Below are 20,337 nucleotides of genomic sequence, written 5' to 3' on the forward strand. Positions count from 1 at the left end.
TATTCCTCCCTCCCTCCCTTGCTTCCTTTTAATGGAAGAGGTCCTCATGGAACTCAACTCTACTGCTCTTATGGATGGTTTGTTGCCTTGCTCAATAGTGATTGTTTCTCTATAGGATGCTCCTTGTCTTGTATCTTATCATCTCAAGTACAGAACCAAAAAGTCCTCTGTGTGTGAGAGCCACCGGAGCCAGAAACAGCTCTCTAAATCAGCCCACATCTTTAGAGAACTGTGCCTGCCAACCCCATGACTTTCTGTGGCTCCTGCCTGTGGCTTTCCTTCTCTCCACTCCTCCAACTCTGCCTCTTCATTTTCATACGGCTTGAAGCCGACTGCCTTTTCTAGGCTTAGGGGCTTCCTTCAGCCCTGTAAATCCCATATCCTTTGAAGTTAAAAGCAGGGGCTCCTGGTGGTCTGTTACTCAGTTTGTTTTTTTTTTTCTGATTCCTCCTACCCAGGACAGATTTGATTTCTGATCAGAGACTCAAAAGACTTTCCACCAAACTGCATGACTGACTTGGGAGCCTTAGGTCAGCCACGAACTCCTGTACTGAATTGTTTATTTTTTATTTTTTTTCTCTATGCCCTCTAGTTGAAAAGGGAGCTTACAAAAATCTTTTTCTTTTCCTTTGAGGATTGAAAAATTCATCAAATTTCTGCTAGACCAGTTTGTACTCCGGCTGCTCCTCTTGACTGAGCGAGAAACTGTTGTAAACATCTAAAGCCTCAGGCCCAGCAAGCCAGGAATAAAGCTTTTTTCTGTCTTTTCTGTCAATGCCTAGCAGATGTGGAACAAAACAGTGCTTGGGCCATTTCCCATCTTATTCATGATGGCAGGATTCCACAGTTCAGGTGGGGCTTTCCCGTGTTCTGCCCCATATGGTCCCATTCAAGCCCTGCTTCTCCCGTGTGGCATCAGACAGGCCCAGGGTCAAGTCCTGACTCTGCTGTTTCTTCCGCGAGTGCCCCTGGACAGGTCATTTCCTTTCCTCTATGCCTCAGTTTCCTCATTTGCAAAATGGGAATGACTACTTACCTTGCAGGCTTGGCTGTGAGGATTAAGCAAGATGATGAAGGCACAAAATGGGTTCTTAATCAATGGTGGCTGCTGTTACTGCCACTGTGGTATTTGGAGATTTCGCTCTCCTCTCCCCTCCTCTCCCACCTATGGCCTGTATCCTGATTCCAGTCTTCAAGGGCTGACCTTTTTCATGACTGTGTAGCAGTCTCCACAGCCTGATGGCTAGATTCTTGGGGACATGAACTGTGTCCTATACTTTCCCTATAGTCTTGCTGCGCTTAGAGTAGGCAATGTATAAATACTTGTTGAATTCACTTGAATAGGTATTTCTCATCCAAAGGCAGTCTGGCTCTTTTACGAAGGTTCTATGCAAAGGGAGGCTTTATTAAGAATGAGGTCCTACCCTACTAAACCATAAACTGTGGCCTCTGTCTAGGCCCCAGACAGCCTCCATGGCTTGCGTCAATCACTCTCAAAGCCCAGCTCCCTCACACGGTTATTAGTTGGCAAGACTTTGCCCACTCTTTGTGAATTCCTGGGGAATACAACAGTGAGCTGGGGAGCTCTGTTCTTTGGGAAGATGAGTGGGTGCTGGGGGATAGGATCCAGGGCCAGGGGGACACTCTGAAGAACACCTACCTGGCCTCACAGACCGCACCACCACAGGCCGCTCACTGCCAGCCACGAAGCCAAAGCCATATATAGGGTCTCGGTGAATGGTCACTTGTCGCAGTGTCTCTGCTGGCAGCTGCTCACATTCCATATCATTTGCGCTCTCTTCCTGCATCACATGACTGAGGGAAGGGGAAGATGGGAGCAAAACAAGACGCAAAGGCGACTAAGCCTCAGAGCCAGCTGGGAGGGACACTGGTTAGGGTGCTGGCCATGGCACCTGAGAGTTCACACGTTTAGCTTCCTGTGTCCTCTGGAACCAGCAGAGGCAATGGCGGCCTCATATCTCAGGCTGAAGAAAGATACGTCTAGAATGGAAAGGCCACTGTCTACAGGGCCAGAGCCCACAGAAAAAAGCTGTTGCCAAGAACTTGACATTAGATTCAGCCCTTTCCTCCAACGTATGGGGACTCTCTAGAAGGAGCGTAAATGCAAATATGTTATTATGAAAGTTAACCAGCATTGCCCACTAAGTTGGCTAGTAACTCCCTAAGGGAAACCAAAACCTTGAGGAAGGGACCACCAAACAGGCAAGTAAGTGGGGAAGGGAGGCAAAGTCATTTCAGAATACACCTTCATGAAGTCCTTGTGCAATTATAAACTTTAATATCCCTTAGACCATATATAAGAATAAACTATTTAGATGGCATACACAAACAAATGAGCTAATGCTGAGGACCATCACTGTACACAATTGTACGTAATGCCAACTTATTTCAGTTAATGGGACAACTGGAAAATGGCTCCTATGGGCAAGCAGGGGAGCTGTGTATTGTGGCTACCAGAGGACCTGAACCCCAATGAGCCGGGAGAAGAAAAATCGCCGCCCCAATACCTGTGAGAGACTGCAGATGGCTCTCCCGATGCCCACAAATGAAGTCGTTGAAGTTTAGGAAAATTTCACAAGGACTTCAGGAAGGTTCTACAGCAAGGGCCAGGGTGAGGTGGACTGCAAGCAAAGATGGGTCTGAGCACAGTCTTCAAGTGAAGAGCCCTGAGGGGTGAGGGCATGGGGACCATGGAGCTTGTGAGAGGGCACTGGGTGCCAGGTGCAGGGAAGGAGGTAAAAAGGGGAAGGATGGCCAACACGCAGGGCAGGTGGAGGTGGAATAGAAGACAACAGAGTCAAGAGACTCAAAACTTTACCTCCCTGCCTAGGCACCGCTCAGCCCCCAGGCTTTCTGGTCTAACAAATGGGACTGAGTTCCCTAGTCCCACTGTGTGTATGCTCAAAAGTTCAGATTCCCGGCAGGGCCTTCTGAACAAGATACAGAAGGGCAAGAGACAATTAATCAAACTAGTATAAGGTTTGTAAAAGAAGTGGGAGGTTCTGACACCATGAGGGGGATTGTTGGCAGGTTAGGAATACCAAATTCCTCAGTTGCAAATGGTTTCAAGTGAGTTGGTTGTTTATCAGGACACAAATTCAATAATGAGACTTGAGGACTATTTATCAGGGGGTGGGAGATTTAGAGTAATTGCACAAAAGGAAAATTCACAGTCTTGGGACCTTTGTCTCTCTCATAGAAGAACTCAGGAAGGAAGACAGACCATGGCTTACTTAAGTCCAGTCACACCAACACTGGCTGCACCCAAGCTGGCTTGGGATGTGTCTGTCGGGGTACCCCTTACGGAGGCAGAAGGGGCTGGTCAGGATGAGGTCAGGCCCCCTGAAGGTAAATTCAGAAACTGGCTCCTTCCCTCTCCTGCTGGTAAGACAAGTGGTCATTTTTCAATGGAAAGTCATTCAGAAGCTGGAACATGGCTGGCGTGTATCCTAGATAGGCATCCCTGAAGGACAGGGCCTTGATGAGGGTGGCCTCAGGCTGGTACCTCTCTCATTTCTGCTCCTGGTGGCAGGCAGGAGCTCGGCCTTGAAGGGAGCCAGAGAACATCTTTCTGCGGCTATCATCTTGCCTCACCCCCGGGGCTGCTTCCGAAATGAGCCCTTTGCTTCCTGTCTCCAATCTCATTGGCACTGAATGAGCTTCTTCTTGGGGGTGACACCGGCTCATTTCTGACATGAACAACAGCTAGGACAGGCCAGAGGATGAGAGCCTGTGGGGCTGTGCAGCCTGTGGGGTGGGGAGCAGGGACACTTGCCAGAAAGATCCAGGCACAAGTGGAAGTGCTCGGTACACTGTCCTGAGCTCAGGGCCCCCTGGCCACTGCAGCCTCAGTTTTGCTGCCTTTTTCTTTTTCTGAATCTGGGCATAATTTAGTCTCCCATTGGGCCAGAGGCACAGCCACTAATGATGCAGATAAACACTCCTGGAACCAGAGGAACCAATAAGCTAAGAGCCTTTTGTGACACAAGTGTTTTTGCTTTACTGTTTTGACTCATGTGAATCCATCAACAAGTATTTATTGAGTGCCTACTCAGAGCTTCGAGGGACACAGGAGTTACAGGTCTCTTCTGCCCTCAAAGAGCTTCCAATCTAGCGTGGGGAGGAAAGAGAGATGAACTCTGAACAATTAGAGTGGTAACTGAGAATACCATAGAAAGTCCATAATTAAGGTCTAACTTGTGTGTTCAGAGAACGGGGTAGAGAAGCCACAGAGAGCCCCATGGAGGAGGCAGGAAGTGTGCTGGATGGCCAGGAAAGGGCAGTGATGGGAAGGGAGACAAGATGCTGAGCTCTGTCCACAGGCGCCTCCATGTTTCCCCAAGGAACCCAACGGCTTCTCCTACAGCCGCAGAAGTGTCTCTGGGTATGTCTAAAACACATTCGTCCCCGGCCTGTCCCTAACTGAGCTGAGCTAACTGTCCCTAACTAGATCCTCCCCTGAATCTGCAAGCAGCCCTTTCCTCACCTGCGCCTTCCCAAGTGTCTCTGGTCAGGGAAGACACACCTCCGTTAACAGCCCAGAAGGCCATTTTACAATGCAAATGGAAGTTGTCCCTTCCCTCCTGGGGTTTGCATCTTTCAGTGACTAGAGCTCAGTCTCTCTGAAATTTGCTAAGTGCCTGGAGACGTGGGAGTGACAATGCAGGCAACCAGTGACAGAAGAGGGGAGCTCAGCTGTCCACGGAGCACGTGACTTCCCTCCTGGGGGGAAAAAGGCAATTTACCTTTGAAAGATGTTTGGGTTTTGGTCCCTCGAACAGGGCAACCCTGGGCAAAATGACGAAGCAGCCAGAGCTTGTGGCCCTCCCCCGCCCCAGCTTTGTTTCTGGGACCTGCTATGTTCTGTTGTTTGCCCCTGCACATGCAATGCCTTTATTCTGATCCCTTTGTGCCCAAGGCCTCTAAACGTGTCCCTGCACCCCACTCCAGTGACCTGGGTAAAAGCCTCGCCTTTCTCTTCTGCCTAACAATAACGACACTTTATAGTCAAGTGGTTCTTTTCATTTTTACACCCATTACCTCATCTGAGAAAAGGTGCTTTCACATCCATTATCTCCTCCCAGTCTCTAACTATCCTGCCAAATAGGCTTGGTGACTGCTCCTCCTCCTTCCCAGCCTCCAGGCTAAGTGACCCATGGAGGCTAAGCACATTAGCAGCCCAGCTGGAACCAAATCTCTCGGAGGGGGCCCACAATCCTGGCACCCCCACCCACAGCCACTCAGGGTTCTGGACCCTCTCCCTGTTCAGTCTTCACCACAGGGCTGGCCCAAGCCCGTGGCCAGCAGCACCCCACGTCCTGGCTGAGTCTGGAAGGCCCGCCCATGTCCTAATTAACATGTCTCTGATCCTGTTCACTCAGCGTTGCTGGGAGAATGAAATGAGATAATGGCTACAGAAGCACTTTGGAAGGTTAAACGCATCATGCAGATGTAGAGGTGGTGATATTACTGGTAGCCTCTTTCGGGGTGGCCGGAGGAGCAAGGGGAAGGGAGCTGCAGATAAACTTCACCGGCTTCACACCAAACCCAGGCCCTTCCCCCAGCAACTTCTTGCCGGCAAGAGGCCACCCCACGATGGACTCTGTCCCCTCATTTCCCAGGCAGCTCTTTTCCTGGTCCAACTATCAGCTGACTTGGCTCTCTGTGGACGCCCTGACACCAGTTCCTCTGTGGGCTAAACAGATCCCTCCTGCCATCCAGAGAGAGACTGGTATCTGGAGTTCCTACTGTCAACTGTTGCTAGGCAGGACGTGGCTAAAGGACAAGAGAACTGAGAAGATGGATTGATTCTGAGCTAATGCTCTTTCCCTGACACTTCTGGGCAGGAAGATAGAAATGTAACAGCTAGATTCCCAGGCATTAGCTTTTAGTTCTCCATCCCTCCTTGCCTTTAGCTCCCTTTTCTTTATGTTTGGTTGGCTCCTTGGGGAGTCTTGTCCCTCCTCTCACAACTGGCAGGATTAGGAGCCTTGTGCGGCCAATTAGCTGTCTGATTCCAATCACAGGAGCCTGACTCTCCCAGACGCTCCAGAGATCCAGCATGGCAGCTGGGCCCCCAGGAGATGCCATCTATTCCTGGTGTTGGGGATGGGAGCCCCATCCCTGAGGCTCTGAAGCAGCTGCTCTGGGAGTCCTCTTGTAAGGAGCTTGGACACAAACTCTTCTTGTAAAGGAGCCCTTGCTTTGGCTAGCTGCTTCTTACTCCAGCAATGCTGCTCAAATTCGAATGTGCATACGAATCACCTAGGGGCATTGCTAGAATGATTCTGATGCAGTAGGTCTGGAGTAGGGTCTGAGATTCTAGCAAATTCCAGGGTGGTGCCCATGCTGTCGGTCCGCAGACCACACTTGGAGAAACAAGGATCTTAAAGATCACTATTCTCAGACAATGGGAAGGCCACAATCAGGAGGGAGGACTGAGGTGCTTTTATTCCATTGGGTTATGTCATTGAAGGCCCCAGTTAGAATACAAATGCTTTCTTGGAAAAAGGACACATAAAGTCATGCCAACAAAGGACTCACTGGCTGAATCCAATTTATCCCAGAAGAAAATAGGGAAGGCTCTAAATGGATATGAAGTAAGACAAGTAAGGTTGCATTAGGGAAAAGGAGAGAAAGATCTGGATAGATTAGGCACTACTTAGCCCTACTGAAGAGTTTGGTCAGCAGAAGGACAGCCTGAGTACGCGAGACATCTGGGACTAAGGCGAGGAACACGAAGAAAGAGCGGACAGTGCAGAAAACAACAGCCGCCATTTACTGAGGACTCACTATGCACCAGGCACTCTCCAACAACCTCTAAGGAGGCAGTATTACTGCCACTTTACAGACAAGGAAACTGAGATTTAGGAGGAGAGATTAAGCAACTTGTTCCAGGACATATCCCTGTACACACTGTGGTGGGACCATAATGTTAACCCACGTCTGTGGGACTCCAGGGCTAATCTTCCTACATCGTTTCTTTTCTTTTCTTTTTTTAAGTTTATTTATTTATTTTGAGAGAGAGAGAGAGAGCATGCACATACATGTGGGTAAGGGTCAGAGAGACAGGGAGAGAGAGAATCCCAAACAGGGATGTGGGATATGACACGGGGGCTCAAACCCATGAACCTTGAGTTCATGACCTGAGCCGAAATCAACAGTCTGACGCTCAACCTACTGACCCACCCAGGTGCCCCTCCTACACCATTTCTGCCAAGAACCTGTGGACTGAGCAGATGCCCAGCAGGCAACGAGGAGACGGGGTGGGAGGCTTCAGCAGACTGCTTCTATGCAAGTGAATGGAGATGCGTCCCTGTGTTGTCTTGTCAAAGCAGCCTCCCTTGAGTCACCTCATCAGAGGGGACACATTGTGAGACCCAGTCCTCAGAACTGACTTCCCATACACCTCTGAGTCCACCCTCCCCTAAGGGAGACTCAGCTCATAAGGCCCCACATGCCTGTTAATTTCAGTCATCACCAGAAAGATGTCCACTCACCTCTGGTAACCCCTCAGAACCCAGACTCTCCTCCCCACAGTGGTCTATTTGTACACTAATGCCACTCTTGTCCCTTCCAACCCTTCCATTTTGCCCTCTGGAGCACAGCAAATTCTCCGATGTTGACAATTTCTTCTCTGAAAGTATCCTTCACCTCCTCTCCCAATGAAGGTCTGATTTATTCCTTGAGTACATCACTTGCCCACCAGCCCTCTCAAATGGAAGTTGGGTTTTTTTTTCATGCTCAAAACTCAAGACCTTCAAGACCTGCACGTGGGGTAGGTGTTCTCTGTGCTTGCCAATGCCACCTTCGAGCCACTACTCCTCTTTCCTTTTGCAAAAAATCCTGCTCCTTTGAGGAACACGCCTGCCACCCACCCCTACCACCCTTTCTGTCCCGCCATTGCTATCTACAACTTCCTGAGTAGTCCCCCCACATTCACTGAGGACTTCGGTTCCTGGTCACATGTGATCTTCCCATCTACTCCAATTCTTATTTTATTATGGTAAGATATACATAACATGAAATTGACCATTTTAATCATTTTTAAGCATACAGTTCAGTGGCATCAATTTTATCACATTGTTGTGCAACTATCCCCACCATCTATCTCCAGAACTTTCTCATCATGCCAGAGTGAAACTCTGGACCCAGTAAACACCAACTCCCCATTCCCCTCTCCCCGTCAGAACCTAGCAACTACCATTTTACTTTCCATATCTATGGATTTGCCTGTTCTAGGAAGCCATGTAAGTGGACTCCTACAACATTTGGCCCTTTCTAATTGGCTTATCTCACCTAGCATAATGTCTTCAAAGTTCATCTGTATGAGAGCATGGGTTGGAATTCTCTTCTTTTTAAAGTTTAAATAATACTCCATGTGTATGTGTGTGGTACATCTTATTTATATGTCAATGGACAGTTGGGTTGTTTCCACCTTTTGGCTATTATGAATAAAGCTGCCAGTGAGCATGAGTGCATAGTTATCTGTTTGAGTCCTTGCCTTCCTGTCTTTTGGGTATATACCTACAAGTGGAATTGCTGGGTCATATAGTAATTCTATGTTGAATTTTTTTAAAGGAATTGCTCTATCATTTTCTACAGTGACTGCACCATTTTACATTCTTTTTTAAAAGATTTTTTAATGTTTATTTTTGAAGACACACACACACACACACAGAGAGAGAGAGAGAGAGAGAGAGAGAGAGAGAGAGACAGAGAGACAGAGAGAGAGAGAGAGAGAGAGAGCAGGGGAGGAGAGAATCCCAAGCAGGCTCCAAGCTGCCAGTGCACAGCCCAACGTGGGGCTTGAACTCACAAACCATGAAGTCATGACCTGAGCCAAGATCAAGAGTCAGATGCCTGAGCCACCCAGGTGCTTTGCACCATTTTACATTCTTAACCACAATGCAAAATCTGATTTCCCCACATCCCTGTCAACGCTTGTTACTATTTTCTGTTTTTCTTTTTTGATAACCACCATCCAAATGGCTGTGCCCACTGCATACTCTTGATATCATTGTTAGTGAATTGAACATGCACATGGCTATGGGGAGGCCTTCAGCAACTGCTTCACCCACTTCACTCGGTTACTCGCTCTATCGTCACACCTAGACTTTGGGTGGTCATCAGATACTGCACCACCTCCCCAGTCTCCTTCGCCAACCTGCCATTTGCTCCTATCCCATTTATCCTGGCAGTTTACCTCCCATGGGACTCCCACTGCAGAAATAACTAGAAGCGTCATGATCACTTATTCACTTCCCACTTGGGATTCCCTTTTCCTAGAAATCTCTTCTTCCATTCTTTGTGTTCCATTCAGGTCTCAGCTTAAATGTCACCTCCTCAGAGATGCCTTTCTGAAACCTTTCTCCTATTTACTTTCTTTTTTTTCCTTAAGTTTCTTTATTTATTTTGAGAGAGACAGAGACAGCAAGAGTCGGGGAGGGGCAGAGAGAGAGGGAGACAGAGAATCCCAAGCCAGCTCTGTACTGTCAGCATGGAGCCTGACACGCTGCTTGAACCCATGAACCCTCGAGATCATGACCTGAGCTTAACTGACTAAGCCACCCAGGCACCCCTCCCGTATTTACTTTCTTACTGTCCTTGAAGCTCCCTCTTATCTTTGTTTCCCTTCATGTCCAAATTAGAGCTCCTGGTCTACCATTATGACCATTCTCTTGCACCTGCCTTTAACTCCCTTATTTCCTTGTCCTTTGCTATTCTTGCCATGCAAAACCTCATTCCTCAATGACCTCAACCATATGCATTCTCTGTGCCTGCATCCAAGTACCTGAAGGCAGTTGGAGAAAAAAACACATGGTGGAGTCCAAGGCTTTCACTTTATATTCACGGTCTCAAACCTGGTGTGGGCCCACAGTGCTGTCTGGCCACCACTTTCTCACTCTCTAAGGTGATTATTTCATAATTCCTCCTCTTTACTCAATCTTCTGCATCTCTCCATTGGTCCCAACATGCCTCGGCTGATGACCTTGTCCGTACGTGATTGAGGAAACACAAACCATCAAGTGAGAGCTCCTTCCCTCATCTTACCATCACTGAGTCTATACTCCACCCCGCCTACACCTGTACCCCGGATTCCTTTTCTCCTCCAATTAAAATGGAGTATGTTTCTTTTCTTCTACTAATGGCACATCTCTTCATTTATGCTCTGGTACCATCCCCTCTCATCTTCTCAAGGATTTTGCTCCTTTGGGCATTCAATCTCTTCCGTAACTCATCGATCTCTCCGCCTCTCTAGAATCATGCTAGCATGCTGATGGAAATAGCCCATCCTTAAGAGAAAAAACTGAAACCACCCCCCTCCATGCCACAGTCCTCTTACACTGTCCCTTTGTCCTGCTCCCCATCACAGAAAAACTGCTCAAGAGTTTTCCACACATATTGTCTCCACTTTGACATCTTCCCCTTGCTCCTCAATCCATTATAATCTGGCTTCCACATCCATCACTCCATAGAGTTGCTCTTGTTAGGGTCATCAATGGCCTTCAAGGTCAACTCTCAGTTTTTATCTTACTCAACCTCTCACTGGCTTTGGACAGAGTTGGCCATTCCCTTGAAGTACTCTCTCTTGACTTCTGTGATGGTCTCCTGAGTCTCCAACAACCTCTCTGCCCACTTTTTTTTCTTCGTCTCTTTGGTGGGCTTCTCCTCTGCTACTGAATCACTAGATATTGCCATTCTTCCCAACTCAGTCTCAGGCCTTCCCTTCTCTGCTCTCTTTCCAGGTGGTCTCCTCAGTCCCCTGGCTTTTTAAAAAAATTTTTTTAATCTTTATTTTTTTTTGAGAGAGAGAGAGAGACAGAGTACAAGCGGTAGAGGGGCAGAGAGAGAGGGAGACACAGAATCTGAAGCAGGCTCCAGGCTCCAAGCTGTCAGCACAGAGCCCAATGTGGGGCCTGAACTCATGAACTGCGAGATCATGACCTGAACCGAAGTCAGATGCTTAACTGACTGAGCCACACAGGTGCCCCTCCTCAGTCCCCTGGCTTTAAATACAACCTGTATGCACAGGATCCCAAATTTGTATTCTACTCACACCTCTTCTGTGAGCTCCCAAATTCTTATATTCCAACGATCTGTTCTGTCATCTCTGCTTTTACGTCTCACAGAGTTCTCAAACTTAACATGTCCAAAACTGAACTCAGTCTAGGCCCAGTCTAGGCCTCTCTCAGCTTTCCTCATCTCAGTACATGGTACCATCATCTCTTTAATAACTCAAGCCAGAAACCTTGGAGTCATTCTTGAGTCCTGTCCCTCCCTTTCCACCACCACTCCCCCACCCCCACCCCCAACAGCAAATCCCTTGGTAAGTCTTGGTTGCTGTTCCTTCTCAATCTGACCAACACTCTCCATCTCCATGGCTATCACCCTGCTCAAGTGACTATCATCCGTCCCCTGGATTGCTGCAGACGCCTCCGTCCTGGTCTCCCTGAGGCCACGGTTGCCCCCACTTCAGTCTGGTCTGTATAGATAATGCAAAGTCCAAATCAGATCCTGCTGCTCTCCTCCTGCTCAAAACCCTGCACATGTCTCCCACTACAAGTGAATAACATCCAAATTCTTCCTTCATGGCCTGCGAGAGACCCTGTGTGATCTCCTCCTGTCCTCCTTGCCAAACCCTTCTTAAGCTATTCTTACTCTTGCCTGGTACAATCTGGCCCCACTGGTGTTTTTTTCCATTTCTGAACACATCAAGTTCTCTACCACCTCAAGGCCCTCCCACTTGGCATTCCTTTTTCGCCTGAAAAATTCTTTTCCGCCTGAAAAATTCTTTTCCCATTCTCCACATGGTTGATCTTTCACCCTTCAGGTCCCCACTTAAGTATCACCTCCTCACAGAGGCCAGAGGCCTTCCCTGAGAACTCTGCCTTGGTTATCCCCATCACTACAGCCTGTTTATTTCCCTCAGGAGTCTCATCATGATATATATTCATTTATGTGATTATTTGTCTAGAAACTCCATAAGAGTATTGACTGTGTCCCTTTTGTTCAACATGGCGTTTCTACCACCTAGTATGGTACCTGGCACATTGCAGGTGATTAATAAATATTTTCTAAATGGATTGATGGATGCCTAGGTAGGAGTGATTCTGAGGCATACAAATTATGATCCCTAGGCCACTCCATGAAATTCATTATCAAATGCCTACTGGTTCTGTCTCAGCCTGTGAAAGACAGGTTTTTGGATGGAGAGTCTGGCTGGTGGGAGAAACCCCTCAACATCTCTGGCCAAATACAAAGGTGGGGAGCAAACGGAGTGAAAGGAAAAGTATAGGAGAGCTACGATCTAAGAAGAAATGGAAGCTGGCATGGCTCCAGTCCTTTTAGGGGTATGAGGGTGAGAAATCTAACACTTATTCCTTCTCAGGAAAACAATGTTTCTTTAAAGGACAAATAATTCTTTCAGAACGGCCAGAGGCCTGGAGGTTGGACAGGATGGCTTTGGATAGCCCTTCCCACTCCTAGCAGTCTCCTACTGGGTAGAAGATCCATTTTTTTTTAAGTTTATTTGAGATAAAGCAGAAGTGGGGAGGTGCAGAGAGAGAGAGAGAGAGAGAGAGAGAGAGAGAATCCCAACCGAGTTCAGTGCTGCCAGTGAGGAGCCCGACCTGGGGCTCGAACTCATGAGCCTTGAGATCATGACCTGAGCCGAAGTCAGATGCTTAACCAACTGAACCACCCAGGCACCCCAGATCTGGTTATTTTCTGAGGGCTGCCTCCCTACTACCATCCAGTTCTTCATGGCCCTGCAACTTCCTCCTCAGCTGAGCCTGAAGAGGCATCTTCTAGAAAACCTGCTTGTGTCTGGATTCATTTTCTGGTTGTCCAAACAGTTGCTGTTCCCCAGTGGGCTGGGATGGAGAACACCTGTCACCTGTTCTAGCAGGTCACAAGAGGGAAGGTAGAGAGCCAGAGGCTATCTGTCCTTCCACAAATACCTGGAAGCCTGGAGTCACCTCACAAAAGACCAATGCTCAGATGATGCCTCTGAGCAGATGCTGCAGAGGACCCTCTGGGAAGCCACCCCCCTGATCCTCCTTACTTCTCCCCTCAGGGGCTACACATCCAATAGACTCAGACATGTTGTCTAATGGGCCTAGACACGCTCCTAAACCCTTCCTTCTGGGGCTGCTAGCCCAGTGACAGATGTGAGGACTGTGCCAGATGTGAGGCTGATGCCATATGGCACTGTGGGTCACAAGGTCTGAAGCTGCTGCCACTGAGCTGTGGGAGTTAGCGAGGAGATCCTTGTATTTTAGCCCCTGCTCACTTGTCACTGGCAGAGGCAGGGAGGGCGAACAGGAGCAAGGAAATATTCACGGAAGCTTAAAGGAGGGGTCACATCACTCCAGAGAGCCCTGGGCACCCCTGATCCCACCTTCCATGTACCACACCAAGTATTTCTCGAGGGAGGCAGAGGCAGAGATCGAGCCAGAGGGGAAGAGAGAGAGGAATTGAGGGGAAGCCAGCTGAGTGGGAAAGGGGGCCAGACAGAGCTGGGGTGGGGGCATGACAAGAGGCAGAGAAAAACACAGAAGTAGAGACGTGAGACAAGAGGAGGGCCTCAGAGACAGTGAAAGACAAAGGGCAGGCTTGAGGAAGATGAGGCCAACAGAGAACCCATGGCCACCAACTCCACCAACTCCACCAACTTGTATTGGCTCTTTGGGGGCCACTCCAGTGCCTCACCTGCTTTCTAAATGCCCTTGGGCCACTCCCAGCTCTGCCCTCAGTCTCCTGCAGCTGCAAAAGGGTCACATGACAATCAGAGCCTTCTGATATGGGACTTGGGGTGCTCAAGCTCTTTGGGAAGGGGCACTGTGGTTATGCCATACTGACACCACGATGGCCCTCCCCATTCCACAGATAGGGACGTGGTGAGCAAGGGCACATTTGAAACAGCCTGAGGAAGACACCTGGGGTGCCATCCTGACCTGGGTTGATCCCCCAGCGACCAGAGGCTGTATTATTCTTGGGAAAGAGAATGAGATCAAGAGGAGAAAATAGGGAGGGGAGAGAATTCTTTAAGCTGGGAGGGAATGGTCATGATGGGAAAAGTGGAGTTGGCATGGAAGGGAGCAGCAGGCCTGAATTCTTCCCCTCAGTGAACACATCTCTCGGAGGCCAGGCTGGGTTTCAGCGCTCTGGCACAGAATGCTAAGCCAGGAGAGGGTCCCTGGCCACCCAGATCTCTCTCTCTTCTTGGATCCTAGCCTCTAGTCTGCCAAGGACTGAACTGTAAACAAGGCTTGGAGGCTGGATAGGGGGAGCAGGTGTGGGCAGGAGCTGCTGGGAACATCCCAACAAGTAGCTGCCTCTAGCAGCCAAAGATCCGGGCTCAAACAGCACCCCTCTGGGGGCTGCCTGGCAGGCTCTGGCTATACAGGGCTCCCAGCAAAGCCTCCTGAAGCCAAACAAGGGCCTACTCGGCTGGCTGGCTGTGTAGTCCCCCTCCTCTCCGTGAGGCTGTCAGGCATTGACAGCCTGGGCCACCAGCCTAGGATGCCCCCAGCTCTTGACTCTGGTCAAACAGCCGAATCTCAGAGTTGGCAGGGACCTTGGAAGTTATTTACTTCACCCTTGTCCACCCTCTGCTGACTTCCAGAAGCAGCAGGGGAAGGTTTTCTAGAGGAGGGGCCATATTTGGGCCAGTCCAGAGGGAGGGCACTGAGAGCAGGCCTGGAGACAGAAGGGAGCAGGGGGGCTATGGCAGGGGCACGGAGATAACAGCCTGAGTGAGGGAGGGGGTGACAGGAGAGGTTAGCTAGGAAGTGGGAAGTTGAGAGGTTTACTCTCCCTCTTCCTCTCTCTCATGTCTGGTTCTGCTGGGGCAAGAGGTCTTCTCCCCAGTGGCCCCTTGGGGAGCTTAGGAGGAGATGGGCAGGCCAGTCTAGACATTCCTGGAGAGAGAAAGGCATATCTATCCCATGGCTTTGCCTAGATGCCCATCTGCCCCTTCCTTGCCTGACACGATGCAGGTGGAACCTGAAGCTCAGGCACCATGCCCAGCAGGCACCAGGCTGACCTTTGGTGAGGGAGAAGACAGGAGCAATCCTCAGCTTCCTCCCTGTGCTCTATCTTCAAGATGTCCATCCAGGAGTACCCAGGTGGGGGCAGTGCAGAAATCAGGCCAAGAGCAACTCCACAAAAGAGGCTATGTGAGCAGAGGCCTGATAAACTCATATCACCCTGTCTGGAGGTGTCCAGAGATGCCAAATACAGTTTCAGGCCGAGACCCCTTCTCTCCTGCCTGATTGCATCTTTCTGCTGAGAGAGAAGAACAAATTATAAGGTCTTTCCTAAAGAAAAGGAAAATCCTGGGGCACCTGGGTGGCTCAGTCAGTTGAGCATCCGACTTTGGCTTGGGTCGTGATCTCACAGTTCATGAGTTTGAGCCCTGCATCAGGCTCACTGCTGTCAGCAGTCGGATCCTCTGTCCCCCTCTCTCTCTGCCCCTCCCCCACTCGTGTGTGTGTGTGTGTGTGTGTGTGTGTGTTCTCTCTCTCTCTCTCAAAAATAAATAAACATTAAAAAAAGAAAAGGAAGCTCTTATGGAATCAGAAAAGGGAGAGGGAGGTTGGTGAACTCTCTACCTAAGAATAAAAGCCAAGGGCAAGGGCAAGTGCTGAGTTACTATATCAGAGAGCATGAGTTAGCACGCAAACACTCTGCACCTCACCTGTGTTGTTAGCTGGTAAGGGGGTGCTGTCTGTTTCCTGGAGGTGAAGGGCAGTAAATTTGCAAACTTCTAAGGGCCTGTGGGCTTGTCTCTGTGTGGAGGTGGGGGTGCTAAGGAGATCGCACCCTACTCTCCAACCAGACTTGGGGGAGACAGAATCCTAGGGGTCCTGAGAACTTGCAGGCTCCTTCCTCAGCAACACAGATTCAACGATGGACCCCAGACTTGACACACTAAGGTAGAAAACCAGACCCAGGCATTTTAGAAAGAACCAAGAAGGGTAAGGAAAAAAGGCATGTGTGTGTGTGTGTGTGTGTGTGTGTGTGTGTGTGTGTGCGTGTGTAGCTTTTTTGCCTAACCCTCAGTTACCCAGAACATTCTATTAACCATAAAAGCCCTTCCCCAAGCATTCAAGTTTTGGCATTACAGTGTATTTGTATTTTTTTCAGTGATTAAAATCTGCAGAGCTGGGACTCGATTGTAGAATGATGCTAGTTCGCTCCTATCTCCTTGCTTGTAAGGGGAACAATAGCAGAGACCCTTGCTTGAGTCACGGGCTCCCTCCACCAGAGTTTAGATGCATTCATTCATGCATTTATTCATATATGCAACAAAAATTTACCAAGTACCTCCTATGTGCCAGACATGGTGCTGGGTACTGGCGATATGAAGATAAAACAGGCCCCGTCTCTCCCTTTCAGAGAGGCTGTGGTCTGAGGTGGGAGCAGGTGTGTGAACAAACATAAAACCATGTGTCACTTGGAACCACAAGGGGCAGCAGAGGATGTTATGAGAGCTCCGGAGGAGGGCCCATTCCCCACCACCCCCATGACTTCCAGCAGACGCCCCTCCCCGTCCCCCCAACTAAGCTGAGTGGTGAAGGTGAATAGGAGTCCGCAGATGGTCAAGGCGAAGGACCTTCCAGGAAAGGAATGTCAAATTTGACAGCAAACGAATAATAGGAACGGGGGAATCCTCTAGGTGTTTAAGCCTCTGCAATGAAAAGAAGAAATAATGGAACAAATTCAGGCAAAACTGAAGGGAATCTTCAATTTCTGGTTGCAGGAATGAGGGCAGAGGACTTGTGCTACCTACTGGCTCCTTTCACGTGGCCTCGGAGATGTGGCGGGGCACTCAGGGAGGCCACAGTGATGACTAGGGACACAGCCCAGCGCTGGGGTTACCAGCCATACATCTACGCACTGCCCAAAAGCTACACATGGAAGGCCCCCCTCTCACAACAGAGAAAGAAAAGGGAAGGGTAGCTTGCCAGCAGATGCACTGAGATGCATCCACAGTAATGGAGACCAAAGTCACAAAACTCACATGCCCTAGTATGGCCATACTGAAGAGGGCCCACAGAAGCCAGATCTATTTATTGGGCCAGGGCCAGGGCCAGTGGTGGAGTGCCCCCCGCAGGGCCACATGTGACACAGAAGAGCCCCTCCCCTTGGGACCCGGCCACATTCTGTTCACCCCACGGGGACCATCCTGGGGGTAGGAGGGCTGACTATCAGTAGGACAGCAATAAGACTACTCAAGCGTTAGCAGTATTTCCTACTACTGAAATCCTGGCCAAGACACAAGCCCCCTCTCCTTCCCCAGAAGGTGGGACGATGGCTTTGCTCAGCATTGCAAGCAAGGCTCTAAAAACTTTTCAGAAAATAATTCCTAGCAGAGGTACTCAGATAGAGCCATAATGTTGGATTAACAACTCCAAGCCAGCAGACCAGACACTTGTCTAATTAATAAAATTTATAAAGCAGAACAACTTCTTGATGTTGCAGGCACGGCACTTAGTACAACAAAACCCAAATCCACACAGAATGCCGCATGTTTTCTGGGAAGCCCTTTCTTCTACAACTTGTAAGATCCCTTTGTTCATGCAAACAGGGGCTGAGGAAAGGAGGGAATGGTGCAGAGTTCTGGGCAACTGGCTGGGGAGGGCACAGCTCAAGGGGCCCAGCTCAGGTAGGTGATGGGGGAACGTCTGCCTCTTGCACAAATCTGCCAAAGGTTAGCTCCAGCCTGGGATGTGGGCTGGAATCCCAATTCTGTGACAGGTTACTCAACCTCCAGAGTCTCAGTTCCCTCATCTGTAAAATGGGGCTCATGATAGTACCTACTTAAAAGTATCTCCGTGAAGATTAAATATACAAAGTGAGTGCTCCATCGATAATGGCTATTAGCAATGATTATGATCTTTGTTCTATTTAGGCACTTACTAACAGGACCCACTGTCCTGTTACAGCCCACTGGGTTTGCCTTTCTCCACAGAATGTCATGAAGGTGGTTCAAATCCATTTGGACCTTGGGCTCTAACTTCCGATCTACAGAATAAATAAACTTTTTCTGTAGGGAAAACAAACCATTCTACAACTTCATTAAAGCCAATTTCTCACAACATTTCTCATGGCTAACAGTGGAGGGGGGGGGTGGAGATCCCATCTCTGCTTCTCCCCTGCTGTGGGACCTTGGGCTTGTCCACCTCTCGGTTTCCGTCACTTCAATTTCCTCATCTGTAAAATGGTGCTAATGTGAGGATCTACCTCACAGCTTTGTTGTGAAGATTAAATATACTACATGTGCTAGGCACACAGAAAGCCCCAAGTGAGTGCCAGCTACTGTTCTTCTTGAACACGGACTCTTACTGCTACCTAAAAGCTTGTTAGTCCAATGCTTGGCACAAAAGCAATGTGCCTACTGTGATCATCAGGGTGCTCAGCAAAGAAGAGTGACTGGGGGCAGAGGAGCAGAAGGGAGATGGGGGTCTTTTCTGAGCAGGAGGCTAAGTGACTTATGAACTCAGCCATCCCCCCCCACCCCCCGCCCTTGAATTTTACACAGCTCAGGAAAAGAAAGTGACAGGTATGCCCCAGCATTTCCCGATTTGCTGAGGTTTCTACAAGTAATGCACCACCTGATAGGGTGGTCTTGTTTCTAAGTCCCGCGATGCTGCGTGAACGCTGAGACCATTCCAGGGCAGCAGGGCAGGCCAGCCAGGGCGGCTGGGCCCTGGGGAAGCTGGGGCCCGGGGTGGGGGTGTGTGCGAGGGGGTGCAGGCGTCTCGAAGCCCGGGAGCTGGGGCTCCTCGCCCAGGGTGTGGGGGATGGGCGTAGCGGGCGGCGGGGAGGGCAGGGCCCGAGCCCCAGGAGGGGTCACCTCTGTCTGCCCTCGCCAACGACTGCCTCCCGGCTTCCCGCTCTCCCTGATCCTGCTCTCCCTCCTCGCTCCCCCCGCTCCAGCGGAAAACTTCCCGCTCACGCCGCCACTTTTCCATGGCGTCCAAACCCTCAACCCCGGGCATCTCGTCTTCCAGTTCCCTCGCGGGCGGTGCGGCGAAGGGGCCCGCGGCGGCCCGACGCCCGGAATGGCTCCTTGGGGGCTCGGGGCTCCCGGCCGGGCGGACGGAGGTCGGCTCCCGACGCGCCAACTCCGTCCACCGACTGCACCGAGGGGGCGCGCACCCAGGCCCAGGGGCCCGTGCCCGCACCGCCCGGAGTCACTCGGAGGGGTCGGTAGCGGGGGTCCGGGGGGGCGCGGGGCAGGCACTCGGCTGCCGACCTCCCAAATCCCCCAGACTCCAGCCTCGGCGGCCGGGTGCCCCGCTTTCTGGCCTCCTCCCAGGCGAGCCCGACCCCCGGCCGCTCGGAGCGCCGTACTTACTGTCGGAGCCCTCTCCAGGCCGGGGCTGAGCTGCTGCCCGGCCCCGGGAACCCCGTCGCCGTCTCCCCCTCGCGCTGCCCCCGGCTGTGCCCCGCGCCGACCGGAGCGACAGCGGTGTCTGTAGAAAGAGAAAGATCACGACTGCCTTAGAAACCCAGCCCCTGCTGTGACCAGAATCTTAAAGAAGGAGGCGACTGGCTCGGCCCCAGAGCCGCGGCTGAGGTGGCGAACTAGCGAGGCCGCTGGTAAACACGGCGTCTGCTGCCTCGCGCCCGCCCCACAGTCCGCCGCGGAGGAGCCCCCGCCTCCCATCCCCCCTGGCCGGGCCCCGCGGGGGAGCCAGGGAGGGGCCGTGCGGATAATCCAGCGAGCGCTCGGTGCCGGTCCCCGAGCTTCACATCCATTCTCTCACCCCAGCATCCTCCCCAGCTGACAGAAATTAAAACCGACGTCCAGGGGAGCAAAGCAAATCATCCCAGATACGCGGGCTAAGCAGTAAGTGGTGGGGCCCGGCTTCGACCCCAGTGGGATCTCAGATTCCGCTGCTGCCAGCCTCAGGAGCCACTTCGTGCTGCTGCAAAGCAACATTTGAATACCCGCGTCTCCACCTCCCGTGTCCCCATTTCTCTGACAGCACTGGGGACGAGTGGCAACTCCAGGCCAGTTTGGTGATGAGGGTGGAGATGGGGACCTCAGGAGGCTGGATACTGACTGCAGTGCCTAGTGCCATGGAGTGGCCATCCCTCTTTACCCCAGACCATTCACCTACTATGTGCCAGGCCTTGTGGGACACACAAGAAGGTACAGAAAATTAGTCTTGGTCCAGGTGCCATACAGGAGGCAGGCACCGAGCCTGTGAGGTCTGTCTGCGTTATGCTAGAAGGATCAAAGTGGGGGGAGGTGCAGAGGCCCTAAAGGAGCTCAGAGACCCCTCCCACAGCAGAACC

At 50.7% G+C, this 20,337-nt stretch overlaps 1 protein-coding gene across 5 annotated transcripts in view; it reads right to left on the reverse strand.

Moving 5' to 3' along the window:
• FRMPD3 (FERM and PDZ domain containing 3) overlaps positions 1 to 19,656 on the reverse strand; it is a 79,417-nt gene extending 59,761 nt beyond the window's left edge. Inside the window, exons 1-2 of one of the 5 annotated variants that reach the window (XM_040468490.1) lie at positions 19,391 to 19,656; positions 1,661 to 1,815 (exon numbers count right to left, since the gene is read on the reverse strand). In XM_040468490.1, the coding sequence (XP_040324424.1) occupies positions 1,661 to 1,808 (148 nt within the window). In that variant the 5' untranslated portion in view covers positions 1,809 to 1,815; positions 19,391 to 19,656. Of the gene's footprint in view, positions 1 to 1,660; positions 7,054 to 19,390 lie in introns of those variants that run through there. The other 4 variants (XM_040468493.1, XM_040468496.1, XM_040468491.1 and 1 more) reach the window with 4 other exon arrangements.
• Positions 19,657 to 20,337: the final 681 nt, after the last annotated feature.

The sequence above is a fragment of the Herpailurus yagouaroundi genome, unplaced genomic scaffold (assembly GCF_014898765.1).
Source record: "Herpailurus yagouaroundi ecotype Mexico unplaced genomic scaffold, PumYag 67700, whole genome shotgun sequence".
Lineage (NCBI taxonomy): Eukaryota > Metazoa > Chordata > Mammalia > Carnivora > Felidae > Herpailurus > Herpailurus yagouaroundi.